The following is a 14,396-nucleotide window of genomic DNA, read 5'->3' on the forward strand; positions in this document are numbered from 1 at the left end:
GTTTTTACGTGTGGAAAAGCGATGAAAGATAAGAAAAAAGAAAACTACATATAAAAAACTGTTTACTTAAAGGTCAGTCAGAGATGAAATTTCAAATTCCCTAAATTTCAATAGGCAAAAAGATGGTGATACTCAATAAGGAAACCGGTGGATTTAGCAAACCTTAAATTAACACAAAATTGTTGTTTATCTTTGAGGCGCATCAAGAGGTCAAATTTCATTCCCTTCTTCCTGTTCTAAAGGTTTAGAGCTGCTTTGGAGATTAGGAGATCTGACGACCCAGAAACTTAACTGTCGATTATCTTTGAAGTTTGGTATCTGATCGTTTTAGAATGGTTGATTATCTGTTAAGCTGAAGCGTGTAGCACAATTTATTGGAATAGCAGCTCGGTAAACTGTGTGGGATGTTAAAAAGTCCCTCAGCGATCTTGCATGGGAAGTGTGAGAAGACCAAGGGGCTTTACACTCCTGGCAAGCAACCAGCTCGAGGTAGAAAAGAGAGAAAACAAACATGCTCAAGTTGGTAGAAGAAGACATGCTGTTGATGTTGATGAAGTTAATCACATGTTGATGAAGAAAACAAACATGCTCAAGTCAGACAAGTTTATATTAAAATTTTTTTTTTCGATATGTGTCCCCCAAGTTGGTTGAAGATTAGGACTTCAGAGTTCAGACTTGGCTAATGGAACAAGAGTGGCTCGTGTTTGTCCAATGAGGAATCTCCCGGTTCTAGAGCGAAATGTGCAATAACAGAAACTATGGTAGGAGAAAACATAAACACATTCAAAGCAGCAGCTTGAGGATTAATATCTTCTTAGAGAAATTGGTAAATACTAAACCAATTTGGTAAGAGATAATAATCAAACTCATTAAAATAATTATTAAAGTATATTTTTTGTAATTTAATCCGATTTGATGAGGAACATCTATTAAGTTAATCATTTTTATTTTAATAATAAAAATATAATTTTTTTATGGCATCAAAATTGTGATAGTAAAAAAATCATTTCTTTATAAAAATAAATTGAAGTAAAACATGATTTATATCGAGTTAATTGTTTATAAAAATAATGGGACGTTCACATTTTATCTGAAATAATTTCCAATATAAATTTAAGTGATCATTTAACAATTAGTCCATGTTACACCTTTTCTAATTAATACATTTATTTTTCCTATATGTTCCGTATTTTGCAAAAGTCTCCTTGGAAAATGGGAGCACATTTATCAATTCTTCCGCGATGTCATCTGCGGGATGATGGCGGGACGCTGCTTTTGTTTCTTGTCTACCGTTCCGGTTCCAGTCGGAAGGAGACAGATGCGACCCAGCGGATTCTTCTCGACCTCGTGAAATCTAATTAATTTTTTACCTATTCGTATCGTCCGACAGCGAACGGTACTAAATCCGCCAGTTACTTTTATTCGACTGTTTGTCTTCTTAACGCATAGCTGACCTTGCTGTTCATGCCTCCATTAATCCAACGGGTGGAGAAACAAGGTGAAGGTGAACGAGGAAGAGGAGGGGGAGAGAGTGAGAGAGAGGAAGAAGGAGGAGGGAAGAATAAAGCCAACTCAACTGTCAATTGTAGCGCAAGGCAATAGAGTGGTCTCTCTCTCTCTCTCTCTTTCCGTTTCTGTTATCATAACTTCATTAGTTCATTATTATTAGAAGCTTTATTGGGAGAGCGAAACTGCTTGCTTCTTACTTCCTTTCTTCTTTCCATTTTCCTTTGTCTATTTTGTCTTTCCGCAATACTGGGAGAAGTGAATGGAGTCCACTCCGTACAACCCGCGAACTGTGGAGGACGTCTTCAGGGATTTCAAAGGACGCAGGGCCGCTTTGATTAAGGCCCTCACAACCGGTCTCTCTCCCTCTCTCTGTGGATGTCTTTTTAGTTTCTCTCTTTTGTTGTCGTGGTTGTCGGTGTTTCTTGAGGAAAGTAACACCTACTAGTTTTTGGCTCTTCTGCTTTTCATTAATTCGTTTAATTTTGTTTTATGTGTTGTTCTCCAGAGGTGGAGGATTTCCACCGGCAGTGCGATCCAGGTTAGTAGCTTCTCGTCGCTTTGATTTTTTTTTCCAGACTTGTTGTTTGTTTCTCTGAGTTTCAAGTTTTGATTCGCAGTGTGGTTTGCTTGTTGGTGTGCTTGTTTTGGACTTTTGTACGAGTTTTTGCTGCTCCCCTTCTTACTGTCCATTCTGTGGCATCATGATTTTTCTCCTTGCATGAGTTTTTAAGTTACATTGCGAGTGGCTTGTTGTTTTCTTTTGGCACATAGATTTTTATTTTTTATGTAGACATATTTGCAAAACTTCGTTTTCTTTCTTTTTTTGGTGGTCTTTCATAGCAACTCAAAATTTGAAAAGTTATGGAATGTGTTCCTTTTCTTTTTTTCTCCTTATCCACTCAATGCTTGCATGTTATTTTAGACTTCGAAGTGCATATTATGTGAAACACTTTTGTATAGGAACAGTTAGCTTCTTTTTCTTTGAGGTTTCAATGAAGCTTATTTTCCCAATTTCTGAGCAGTTTGCATATAATGGTGTTTTCCTTTTTTTGTCTTGTGGGGAAGGGACTAAACCTTCAAATTTGAGTTCAGGGATCATTTTTTTCATTGCGTGCTACCAGATTGTAGTTCTCGTGCTTTTCCTTTTTTTTTTTTCTACAAAGATGTCGTAACATAGGTTTGCAAAATGAAAGTAAATTTACTAGTAGTAGATGTAGCGGTCACCACTATGCTCCATGCTGTCACTTCTCATCACCATCTCTATTCTTATTTTTCCTTATATTATTCTGGATACTGTTCTTGTGGTGGTGGTGGATTATTTTTAGGAAGAGAATTGTTTATTTTATTGGGTTTGGATGAGTTTTACAACTATGCAGAGAAGGAAAATCTATGCTTGTATGGATTTCCTTCCGAGACATGGGAAGTTACCTTGCCTGCAGAGGAGGTGCCGCCTGAGCTTCCAGAACCTGCATTGGGCATCAATTTTGCGAGGGATGGAATGCAAGAGAAAGACTGGTTATCTCTTGTTGCTGTACACAGTGATGCATGGTTGCTTGCTGTGGCATTCTATTTTGGTGCTCGGTTTGGGTTCGATAAGAATGACAGGTAATTGTAGTCATTTTGTTGCATACAAAAGTATGCACCCAAAATCTTGGAACCTATGCTGTTTCCCTTCAATCTTTGAAGTCACATATTGGATCAATGCTCTATTGTCTCTTTTTCTCTTAGGGGTTGTGTAACATTTAAGCTTCCTAGCAGAGAAATATAATTCTGGTGATATTTTGTTTCTTCTAATTGGTGCACGTTTACAAAGTTAATATAGAGATTATGACCGTCTTATGTTCTGTTAATCCCCATCTAAATTTTTATCTCATTTTTTATGTGCTTTCCTTTGGCTTATGGTGCTTTATTGGTACACTTGTAATGCAGTGTATCATGTTAATCTTTATTGCCATCTCTGAAGATTAATTAGCAAAGAAGCTTCATCTTTTCCATGTAGTTTTGTGCATGGAGCTTGCATGAACATTTTTCACCTGCATTTCCAGTACTTTGGTTCGTGGAGTTACATTTTCACTCACACTTGCAGTACGTTGCTTCACCCTGTCACACATTTAAGCAGAAGGTATTGCACCTACATGCAGCTTGCATTGGAAGAGGTGGTGGGTATAGTTGGTAGCTTGACAGCTTCTTTCAACGTGAGCATCTTCTTTTGGCTCATTACAATGTGTTGCATTGGTGCATGAGTTGGCAAACTTTCAGGTTAGTCTGCAAGCTAATACGTGAGAAACACCTATTGAGGAACTACTTTTAATGGCAACAGCAGTAAGCTTACTGCTAGAGACCCTCCATCTTGATCCTGAGGATGAAGCCTATGCAACAAGTATCTTGAGTATATTCATGCCTTGGTTCCTGTTATTGGCTTGCAGTGCAGGCAGATGTGAGCATTAATACATGCACTTAGCATGTGTTGCTGAGCCTATGTGAAGGAGGTCAAGCACGGGCTCTTGGTGTGTGCATGCAGAATACAGAATGTGCAAACTAAGGGGAAATGCACATGGGCTGCCTGGCTCATGGGAAATTATGGTTCAAATGGCCCTTGCATATTGGGAGACACCTCTGAGTTTGAAAGACTGAAAGAATAGTGAACTACTTAGGTGTGGCTGGAATGCCACTTGTCCTCTTGAGTCTTGTACTTGTTACAACAAAGGCTTTGTACATCAGACCTGGCTTGACCTCTGTGTGCATATAGGAACAGAGTGCAACTGGCAGACCTGTGCATTTCATAAAATGATTCCAATTTTTTGTATTTTGACTTGTAAGGAAATGAATTTAGCAACAAATTCCTGAATGGTGGAAAGTATGATTTTGGTGATTTGTTGGTCCATGTGCCAATTTCATGTCTGAGCTTTGCTATAGCCTAGAAGCTAATTGATTAAGTGAATTGTCTCGGATCAATTTTGTGCAATAAGTGAATTGTTTTGCATTAGTTCCTGGGCAATCATAATGTCTGCTTTTGGTTTCAACTATGAAAAATTTGCCTCCTTTGTCATTGCTTTTGGGTTTCTTGCCATGATCTGTACTATGTCTATATATGAGAAACAGTACCTTCTTTAATATTGACAAATATTCTGGTATATCACTTTTTTCAAACTTCGAGTTATTTTCATTGTTAGGGTTCTGTTGTTTTAATATAAGTTCTGGTGACGCAGGAGGAGACTCTTCAATATGATAAATGACCTCCCAACCATATTTGAAGTTGTGACAGGGACTGCACAGCTAGTGAAGGAAAAATCATCAGTCACAAGCAATGGCAGCAACAAATTGAAGCCAAATGCTAAAGTGGTAAAGTTTGAGTCCTTTTCCTTGTTACCAAGTTTGGCATTGGTAATCATCATTGTTTCTCTTTCGCAGCCACATTTGACTGAATCTCAGACCAAGTACCCTAAAGGAGTGCAGCAAAAGGAAGTGGACGAGGAGCTAGAAGAAGAGGATCATGAAGAAACACTTTGTGGTGCATGTGGTGAGAATTATGCTGCTGATGAATTCTGGATCTGCTGTGATATTTGTGAGAGGTGGTTCCACGGAAAATGTGTGAAGATCACTCCTGCACGTGCTGAGCACATTAAGCAATATAAGTGCCCCTCTTGCAGCAGCAAGAGAGGCCGCCAATGAAAAATTCTAGTCGACAGATGTTAATATTATCAAACTCTACTAACACCATCTAGTTTTCACTTTTCTGTTAAGGTCGTCACGTTGTCTTCCGCTCTTCCCCTAGTGAATAGTGCAGTCTAGTTTTTGGAACTTCATGTGCAGCTATGTATTCCTTGACGAAGACGTTTGTATGCCCTTCTATGCTTTTCAACATGTTAGGTATATGGATACTGAACAAGGCGCCAGCCTTTTTACTCTTTCAGTGGGCTAATGATCAGGAAACATTGGAACAATTCTGTGGAATCCGGAGCTTTTCATCACATTCGGCTACACGACAAACAGCAGGTACTGGTCTTGGGATGACATTGAGACCAACTAATTAAATCGTCTACCACCACATATCAGTCAGAACTTGCAAGTGCACTAGCAGCAACTGTTCCGACCTCCGCTGCTGCTCTGGACTGACGCTATTCTTAGAAGTGCAAATGCCATGGTGACTAACTATGATTCGCCACACGCAATCGAGGCAGAAATGGCGGAGTATCGAAGCATCCAAACAACCTTCATGGAGTGAAGGAATCCACAGTTTCCACGTTATATGCGGAATACACAAATCCATCACCATCCTTGCTTTCAAGAATAACCTTACGAGTCGATAGCCGTCTGCTCAACGTGATCAATATACCAGCAACAAGGACGGTGCTCAAAGTTGTCATCTGTATCCCAAACCTGTCTCGCACCGAACCTTAATTTAGCAGGAGAAAGAGTTCCTCCTGGTTGACAATTCCACTGGCAGTATAATTCATGATCTTGATGGACTAGAAATATGGTGATGCCCTGTTCCTAGTACACAGACAAGCACACACATAGAAAGAGAGGGAGAGAAATGTCTTGGAAAAGATCCAGGCAAGTGGGAGAAAAAAGAAGGATTATGGGGTCCTCAAGCGGGTCCATGAAAATGATAGCTCAATGTCTGAAAAGGTTGCAGTTGTTCCCTTTTACATTACAGAGGCTTTCTTGATTTTTCTCGAGGTAGGAGGGTGGAGTTGGCCGACGTCTGAGCTTTTGCTTGTTCACGGGATTCGATTTCCGTGTGATGCTTCGCTTGCCGGCGCACATGCATGTTGAACATCACGGAAAAGTGATCAATTCACGGATGCATTTGTTACTTTGGCGTGTTTCAAGTGGTAGAAGAACCGAACTTATTGTATTTTGTTTCCTTGTCCGAGATTTGGTGTCGATATTTTGCTTCTGGTGTTTCTACCGATGAATAAAAATCATGATGATGGTGGCTTCCGTATGGCTGTTCGACTTGGGGTAGATTGACATAACAAGGTGAAATTGGTGAAATAAGCACGGGAGTTTAATAATAGTCTCCCTGTGCCTGAAACAACAATTACAAATAACATTCTTCTTATAATTTTGTTTCACGTTTTTTCTATTCCATTTACGGACGATAAGAAGCAGTTTTTGATCCAAATTCAAAAGACATCAAGCGGCCATGAGATGTACTAGTGTTGATTTATGGTATAGCAAGGGTTTCTGGTGTCTTTAGCAATTGTTTATGGTGTTTTCAACAACTGAGTGTAAGTTTTAGTCGTCCAGCAACATCGAACAGTCCGCTGATTTCAATTCTTCTATATTTTTTAAACCTTTTCATTTTTCCATCGCAAGCTTGCATATAGCCTAAATACTAAGTCTTACAAAGCGCAGCCAAGTGTATAATTAGTTAATTAAGCTAGACCACCGGCCACCGGCTGTTTGAAAATACTACAAAAGCTTAAGATTAGGTTAATTAGAGTCCGATCCACTCGAAAGTAAAAGAAGGGTCTTCCTTTTCTTTTTCTTATCAAATAACGACGAATGTGGGACCGGACAGTACAGAACCATAACAGGAAAAGGAATGGTAGGATTGAGTCTTGATTTAAAGGCTTTAAAAAACTTGCTACTCTTCACAATCCCTTTCTTGTTGTCTACCGGTCATGATAAAGTAGAAAGCTGTGATTTAGAAGAATTAGGCGTCAGTTTCTTTTTCTGAATGTTTCTCCCGCACCCCTTCCTTAACTTGGGCTTCACCAAAAGACAACTGAGGATCAAGTTTTCCTCGTTCAATCCAAGTTTCTTTTAATCTATTTTCTAATGCATTTTCATTAAAAATAAATGTTTTCGAACAAATTAGTCTGATTGAAAAAGTGTACCATTTACAAGTTAATGTAATCTAAGTTTTTCCAACACTCAGTAGAAAGGAAACATACGTAAACGTTCAAAAGAGTTGATCTAATTCACGTCTTCTACGAAAAAACATCTATCAAATTCTATTCACCAAAATCACCTTATATTTTTTATTGTGTCCTAATTTGAAACCGATATCTCGATTAAAGCATGTTAAATACATAAGATTACAGACATTTCAGTGTCTTAAGTTTTTTATCCCGAGTTTTTAGGAGCAGTGATCAGGTACCCTTTCCGGAGTACTCCATTAGGAGCAGCTCTGAGAAGAGCGTGTTGAAAGGGCCTACCCTGAGTCCATGACCTACAACTCGCGTCACCTGCGGGACTCTCTCTCTCTCTCTCTTTGGCCCCTTGCCCTCTAGCTTCCCATGGAAAGAAACGAGCTGGCCTGGTGATCTCTTGTGCATCTGTGCCAATCTCTCATCACCCCATGAGATCGCCTCTGCTTGTCTTCAATATTTGATCCCGATTGCAGCAAAGAAGGGAAAAAGAGGTGAAAGACAGGAACGGAAAGAGAGTGTCGGAGGGAGATAGAGCGAGAACGAACAAGAAGCAAGGCGAGAAGTACCTCGTCCTGAAGTGCAAGGGGGGTGGTGGGGAGGGGCAGAAGATGGTGAATTACGTAAACGCCTTGTTGTATGGGGTAGGAGGGATCGTGGTGGCGGGGATGTCACTGCTGGTGGCTCTTCAGGAGAAGTTGGTCTACGTGCCCGTGGTCCCTGGCCTCACCAAGGGGTACCCAATCACCCCGGCCCGCCTTCATCTCAAGTTCGAGGATGTCTGGCTCCGATCCTCTGATGGCGTCCGCCTCCACGCCTGGTTCATTAAGCTCTTCCCAGATTGTAGAGGTAAAGGGAACCCTACCTCTCTCCCGCTGTTTGTCTCTTCCTTCGCCTGTCCCTTTTTTTGTCTTTGGTTTCCTTTCTGTATTCGACTTGCTTGGGGTAAGCCAACAAAAGGTTTCATGCTGGATCACGGTCTCTGCGTACTCAGTGCCAGCTCTGAACTCTCTCACATTGCTGATTTCATGCATTTTTTCCTCTCTATCTTGCCTGCTCTGATTTGTTGCATTTGTTCTCTTGCCTTCTCTAAAGTGAATCCGTCATGTCTCGTAGTTTTGGGGGAAACGAGTAGTTGTGAGATATTGAGTTGCGACGGAGCAACAATTTTCTTGGTAGAGTGTTCTGTAAATGTATTCCCAACTTTGAAGAGGATGTGACGAAAATATGGTTAGGATTTTCATTTTGGAACTTTTGCAGCTGAGACAAGCGCATGGAAAGGCCTGGTAATGTTGTGAAGAGTTTTGAATTGGATATTACTTTCACCCACCAGATGTTAATGTGGCTTGTACGGATGTTTCCAGCGTTGATCATTTTCTAGTGGAATGGAGATACCAATTGAATCTGAAAATTTTATTCAAATGTGCTGCTGGAATTTGTTGTCTGATCATATGCTTACTGTAAGAATGTTAATAGTCTGTTGAGTGGGCATCCAATGGAAGGGTAGTTCATGATTGAATGTCTAGTTGCTTCCAACTGAAAGACACCGTACAGGATCTATGATTCTGAAAGTTATCCTAAATGGATAAAGCTACTTTGGAGGGTCGTTTCTGTTTTTCTTTCACTGATGAACATTGCGAAAGTTATGTTCTGTAATGTTTTTAAAGCGTCCAAATGTAGGTTGACATGATAACTTGTTGAGGTTTGACTTTGGCTTCATTCTTACAATTTTATAAGTCGGCCCCTTTTGTCACTCTTTAGACAACTTTCTTCATCAAAAAATGCCCTCAGACGATATAAAAATAAATATCACTGCACTCGATTACCTTTACAATTATATACAAGAAGAAATTCAACATTATCAAGTCTGCCTCTAATAACAGGTCTAACTTTAAAGGTATACAAGTTTAACTGCCTGTCCAACTCAAGATGGTGCAGTGGATACCATGTGGTCTGTTTTGTGAATGTACTAATCTAACTTTTAAGTTGTTCTCAAAGATTTACCAGATAGACTGGGTTAGGTGCAATCACAACCTATCTTGCCATAAGATTATATAGAAACCCAACCAAGATATCACCAGGTAAGCCAAAGTATGAAACTATCGAATAGCTGTCTGCATACTCTACGGTCATCAGGCAATTTTCCTTCTGTATATTGAGCTTGTGACTGTTAAACAGGATGATATCCAAGGTCTATATAATATTTGAGTCTAGTTGGACTATCAAAATTGCTGAGTACTTTTGTGAGGAGAGTTAGCAATGCAGTGTGTTTAGATCCTTTGTTTCAAGAAGCTTTCCAAGTTTTTGTTTCACCTGCTCAATATCACACATCCTCTCGTGTAATTTGATAACTTTGGTTGATTCTAGGTTGTTTTGTTGTTGATCTAAAATTTTCAAACCATGCTAATCGTTACTCCTTATGGCCATGCAATTTCCTGGCTCGATGGCATATATTCCTCAGGATCATTCACCCTTGGAATTTTTTCAATGCATCACTCAGATTGTCATGAGAAGAATGTCTCTTACATTAAGTTGCCAAAGCATCTATTCTAATTCCTGCAACTGCAAGCAATTTATTTCTAGTGATTATGTCTGCGACATGAATTTTTTATACATAGTCAATGTCAATCTATGGAGTGTGCCCTTTGAAACTTAACATCTCTTCATGTCTTTAATTAAGATACTCATCTACAAAGTATAAACCATTGCTGTCCCTGAACAAGTAGTCATTGTTATCTATAAAGAAGTAATCCAACTAAATTTCATGTATATCTTTCCTTGGACATTGTCTATTGCCACTCAAAGATTATTTGACACGCTAGATGACAATATGAAGCATATTCGCAAATGCACAAACCTGAAAAGAAGAAAATCGGGAACATGATTAGACAATCCATGATCAAACAATCTTTTCTGGAATTTGTCATGACCTGAGCTTCCTTAATATTGGCAACTTTTTCCTTAGCATATCGTATGGAATATTTTCTACAATGGAGTAGTGAGTTATGGCTTCTAAGATGTATAGTATTTCAATGGCACCATTGTTTTTCAAAGATGCAATGACATTAATTTTAGGGTGTTTTTTTTTTTTGCTAATAAGGGACTGTTGCAATAGGATTTTATTACATATTTATGCCTTGAATTTGGTGTGTAAGTTGCACATAGGCTCAGAATAGAAAACTATTCTGGAATATCAGAAAAATTCACTGCCGCTTTCTATTTTTGAGCATAAAATCATACATGTATACTCTAAGTGCATTGTACATTTATGTATGTCTGCTCCTATGCTTTAGATACAAAAGTTTGTTGTCCTACTCATTTGTCATTTTCGTTGTGGATAATATTGTTGTATGAAAATTTCTTATTACTTTTGGTTCACTTTTGTGATGTATCCCTGGTGTCTTGTACTTCTAAACATAGAAAAGTTTCATCTTTTGATATTTGCAGGGCCAACGCTCCTTTTCTTTCAAGAAAATGCTGGCAGTATCCTATGCGACCAATTTAAAAAATCTTTCGATAATTTGCTTGCAAATAAAAGATTTGTCATTCCTGGTTCTTGCAGAAAGGCCTTTACTATTTTCCTGTAGATATTGCTCATCGTCTGGAGTACATTCGCATAATGCTGCAACAATTGCAATGCAATGTTTTCATGCTATCATATAGAGGGTATGGATTTTCTCCACACTGAATGGTTAACTAGGAATTTTTGCCTTTTAGCATTCATTCCATGATATTTTGTTAATGACCTTATTACTCATGCATATCAGATATGGAGCAAGCGAAGGCTATCCTTCCCAACATGGTATTATTAAAGATGCCCAGGTTTTGTTTTCCCATCCAAATGTTTGCAAACCACGTACTTTACCTTTTTTAGTCTGGAGTAATGGCAAATTTGCTAAGATATGTTTGACTCATAAATATTTTCCATCAGGCAGCATTGGATCATCTAACTCAACGTACTGACATTGACACTTCTAAGATCATTGTGTTTGGAAGATCTCTTGGAGGTGCTGTTGGTGCAGCTCTGGCAAAAAACAACCCTGATAAGGTGCTCACTCTTTATCCTGTTTTTGTTGTTGTTCTTTTGTTTCTTTCTTTATTTGTTGGCTGCTTTCCCGTGTTAGTGCAACTTCTGATCATATGAAAAGGAAAAACATTTTTTTTTTGTTTTTTGTATAAATTATTGTCTATAAAGCAGTTCAAATACCTATTTTCATGTTTGTTTCCTGGGACAAAAGCACTTGCGGAGCCAAGCATCAGGATTCCAGGACAGAGGCTACGTGCAAAAGAATTCTGCATTTCTGTAAAATATTCTGGGGCAGAAGCTGTTGCATTTATGAGCGTGACTCATTTTGGTCTTTGATTGTTTTGAGTTACTTTATGTGTCATAAGAAATATCTTTTACTTTCCATTTAGATGCATTATTCTAGTCTGGAATTTTTTTTGGACCATTCATTTATTTATGTTTATTATGTTTTTTAGTGTAACTGGAGTGGACTACATGCTGTTGGGTCATATCCATGTTTTCTGTCTTTGATTTGCAATTGCTGCCAATGGCCAGTCTAATTGCTGCATATTTGGATTTCACTTTCAGAAAAACCGTGGATAGCATGACAAAGATTATTAAGCATCTGCAGCCCATTATGTTGATTGCTTCTTCTGAGTCCACATACCAAGTTGTTGAACCTCAAAAAGTGTTTACTTTTTGCCAGTAAACAGTTTGATTTCAGTGGAGAGAGACAAACGAAATGGTACTGAAGAAGAATTGACAAGAAAATGAAAAACAGTTGTCCCTGATGGGAGACGTTATGCTGCTGAACTCATGTCTTGTTGGTGCTGATAAATTTGATAATCTTACATGTCATGGCATGAGTTCTTATTCACAAAGGGTTATAATGAATAGTTATCTGGCAAACCTTTTTCTTGACTCATATGAATTGTGATGATTGTCATAATTTTTTTTTTTCTTGTGTCTAATGTTGTTAATGCTTGACACTAGAGTATCTCTCGTGGAATGGGGTGGTTAAACATAGCATCGCTACTGAAAATTGGAGAACAACATTCACGTAGCAAAAGCAGCAAACTTTAACTAGGCCAACTCTCATATATTCCTATTTACAGGTTTCGGCATTGATATTGGAGAACACTTTCACTTCTGTCCTGGATATGGCAGGCGTTCTTCTACCTTTCTTGAGGTGGTTCATTGGAAGTACTGCATTCAAGGGGCCAAAGATTCTCAATTTTCTTGTTCGCTCTCCCTGGAATACGGTTGAAATCATTGATAAGGTGCAATTTCATTGTACTTTTTTTTCTATGTCGACGCCTCCATCTTTTGTTGAGCAAAACTTGAACTAGTATCACACTACTGAGATTTAGCTGTGGTGCATCTCTGCTGGATACCAAAAGCTAGAATGAATCGAAGAGCGTTTTTCTTTATTTCAATCAAAATTTAAGCATTTGAGGCATTTTCCTATTCCTCTTTCCTTTATAATCATGTATTTTGTAGAAACAGGGAACTCAATGGCTTCTGCAGAGCTTTCAGTCCCAGGGCTTTACATTGACTTGTTTGGTTTTATTTGTTCAGATCAAACAACCAATCCTCTTCCTATCCGGCTTGCAAGATGAGATGGTGCCTCCAGCTCACATGCGGATGCTTTATGAGAAAGCGTCTTCAAGTAATTCACGTACTTTATTTGTAGACTTCCCCGATGGGATGCACATGGACACTTGGTTGTCAGGTGCAGAGCGTTATTGGAGATCAATTCAGTTATTTTTTATGCGATATCTTCCACAGGCGGAGGCGCAGATGGTGCGCCCTGTAGGTGATTCCATACATGAAGGTACATAAAGTATATGCTCGCTATTTCAGCAAAACACTCTTGGTTCTTAAAGAACCGAAGATACTAGAAAGAAGGAAAGAAAAACTATAAGGCGGTCTATTTATTTTAAGATTTTAGTGTCTTCAATGGAAGGTTACTGTGAACAGCATAATATCTTACCCGCCGATCTCCTGTCTGACTGGTCTCTCAGGGGCATGTCTTTTTAGGCTTTTTGTGACAGCCTCTTAAATGGGCCAAAAGCTTTGGTCCCATTATGTCTTTTACTGAGAATTTGATCTTAATAGTCTTAATCTTTCCATGCGACAGTTGTAGGCGCACCTCTCTCTCTCTCTCTCTCTCTCTCTCTCTCTCTCTCTCTCTCTCGTGGGTTCTGGTGGAGCTCTAGGTACCAACTCATGATGAAATTAAGCTATTTCTGTATTCATTTAAAAAAACTACTTTTCTTTTCTTTCTCATTGGAGATAGTTCTACATTTCTCAATAAATCTTTTATCCTTACAACTCATGCTCCCTTTTTTATCCTCGTGGAAAAGTGCTCCCAAATGATGCTCATCACTTCAAGGCTTAGGCATTTAAGATCCTTCTAACTTAGACTAGGTAAATTGCTAGAGGAAGTGGTAAGAGGGATTCTGTACCTAATTAACTATTTTCCTTACAAATGCTAAAGCTCGGTATTTAGTGTTTGACTTATTATAGCGGGTAGATCCATCAATTGAACTTTTGCTTTCTTTGTGTGACAAATTTCAGACATTCAAGAAAAGTTATGAATGGTTCAAGACAGCTAACGGAAGTGTGAATCATGAAGATCTAGCGCACCAAAACCTGCTACAATGCTTTAACGATTGCAGAACCCATAAGATCTCTCTGGAGAAAATTCCTTTTTCCCTTGGGCTCCTCCTTTTATGTGAAGTCCAGGTTTGTAATGCAGATGCTGAACAGAGATGTTCCCCGCCAGTGTTCTCTTCACATCTCTGTAAAATGTTATTAATTGTGTTCCGGAATGTTGATGACAAAATCACGATTTGGAAACTGCCATTATTTGATTGTGCTGTATTGTTCACGACAAGATGCCGTTCCATCATATTGTTTACTTCCTATTTGTTTCTCCATTCAAGCACGCAAATACCCAAGGGCCCAAATCCAGAGCCACGGTCCAATCTTCAATA

At 38.8% G+C, this 14,396-nt stretch overlaps 2 protein-coding genes across 5 annotated transcripts; both read left to right on the forward strand.

Moving 5' to 3' along the window:
- The first annotated feature begins 1,236 nt into the window (after positions 1–1,236).
- On the forward strand, positions 1,237–6,460 carry LOC116258884 (PHD finger protein ALFIN-LIKE 4-like). Of its 4 annotated transcripts, XM_050079163.1 has the most exons (7): positions 1,244–1,396; positions 1,499–1,606; positions 1,766–1,862; positions 2,015–2,047; positions 2,886–3,114; positions 4,719–4,851; positions 4,921–6,460. In XM_050079163.1, the coding sequence occupies exons 3-7, from the start codon at positions 1,769–1,771 to the stop codon at positions 5,179–5,181; spliced, it is 750 nt and encodes a 249-aa protein (XP_049935120.1). In that variant the 5' UTR covers positions 1,244–1,396; positions 1,499–1,606; positions 1,766–1,768; the 3' UTR covers positions 5,182–6,460. The 4 variants fall into 4 exon arrangements, with proteins under 4 accessions (XP_031492184.1, XP_031492185.1, XP_049935119.1 ...); XM_031636325.2 differs by having other exon boundaries at positions 1,239–1,606; XM_050079162.1 differs by having other exon boundaries at positions 1,241–1,396; positions 2,015–3,114.
- Positions 6,461–7,602: 1,142 nt separating this feature from the next.
- LOC116258605 (alpha/beta hydrolase domain-containing protein WAV2) lies at positions 7,603–14,273 on the forward strand. The gene is made up of 8 exons (XM_031635828.2): positions 7,603–8,240; positions 10,839–10,874; positions 10,979–11,057; positions 11,159–11,213; positions 11,323–11,439; positions 12,513–12,677; positions 12,976–13,231; positions 13,978–14,273. Exons 1-8 carry the CDS (start codon positions 8,003–8,005, stop codon positions 13,995–13,997), a joined length of 966 nt encoding a protein of 321 aa, XP_031491688.1. The 5' UTR covers positions 7,603–8,002; the 3' UTR covers positions 13,998–14,273.
- The last annotated feature ends 123 nt before the right edge of the window (positions 14,274–14,396 follow it).

The sequence above is a fragment of the Nymphaea colorata genome, chromosome 8 (genome assembly GCF_008831285.2).
Source record: "Nymphaea colorata isolate Beijing-Zhang1983 chromosome 8, ASM883128v2, whole genome shotgun sequence".
NCBI classification, from domain to species: Eukaryota; Viridiplantae; Streptophyta; class Magnoliopsida; order Nymphaeales; family Nymphaeaceae; genus Nymphaea; species Nymphaea colorata.

Excerpts from the sequence above, each read along its gene's own strand:
- LOC116258884 (XM_031636324.2), top strand. The coding sequence starts at position 2,696 with ATGAAAGTAAATTTACTAGTAGTAGATGTAGCGGTCACCACTATGCTC. Across the intron at positions 3,115-4,718 it reads GGGTTCGATAAGAATGACAG|GAGGAGACTCTTCAATATGA; the intron begins GTAATTGTAGTC and ends CTGGTGACGCAG. Across the intron at positions 4,852-4,920 it reads TGAAGCCAAATGCTAAAGTG|CCACATTTGACTGAATCTCA; the intron begins GTAAAGTTTGAG and ends TCTCTTTCGCAG.
- LOC116258605 (XM_031635828.2), top strand. The coding sequence starts at position 8,003 with ATGGTGAATTACGTAAACGCCTTGTTGTATGGGGTAGGAGGGATCGTG. Across the intron at positions 8,241-10,838 it reads GCTCTTCCCAGATTGTAGAG|GGCCAACGCTCCTTTTCTTT; the intron begins GTAAAGGGAACC and ends TGATATTTGCAG. Across the intron at positions 11,214-11,322 it reads GTATTATTAAAGATGCCCAG|GCAGCATTGGATCATCTAAC; the intron begins GTTTTGTTTTCC and ends ATTTTCCATCAG.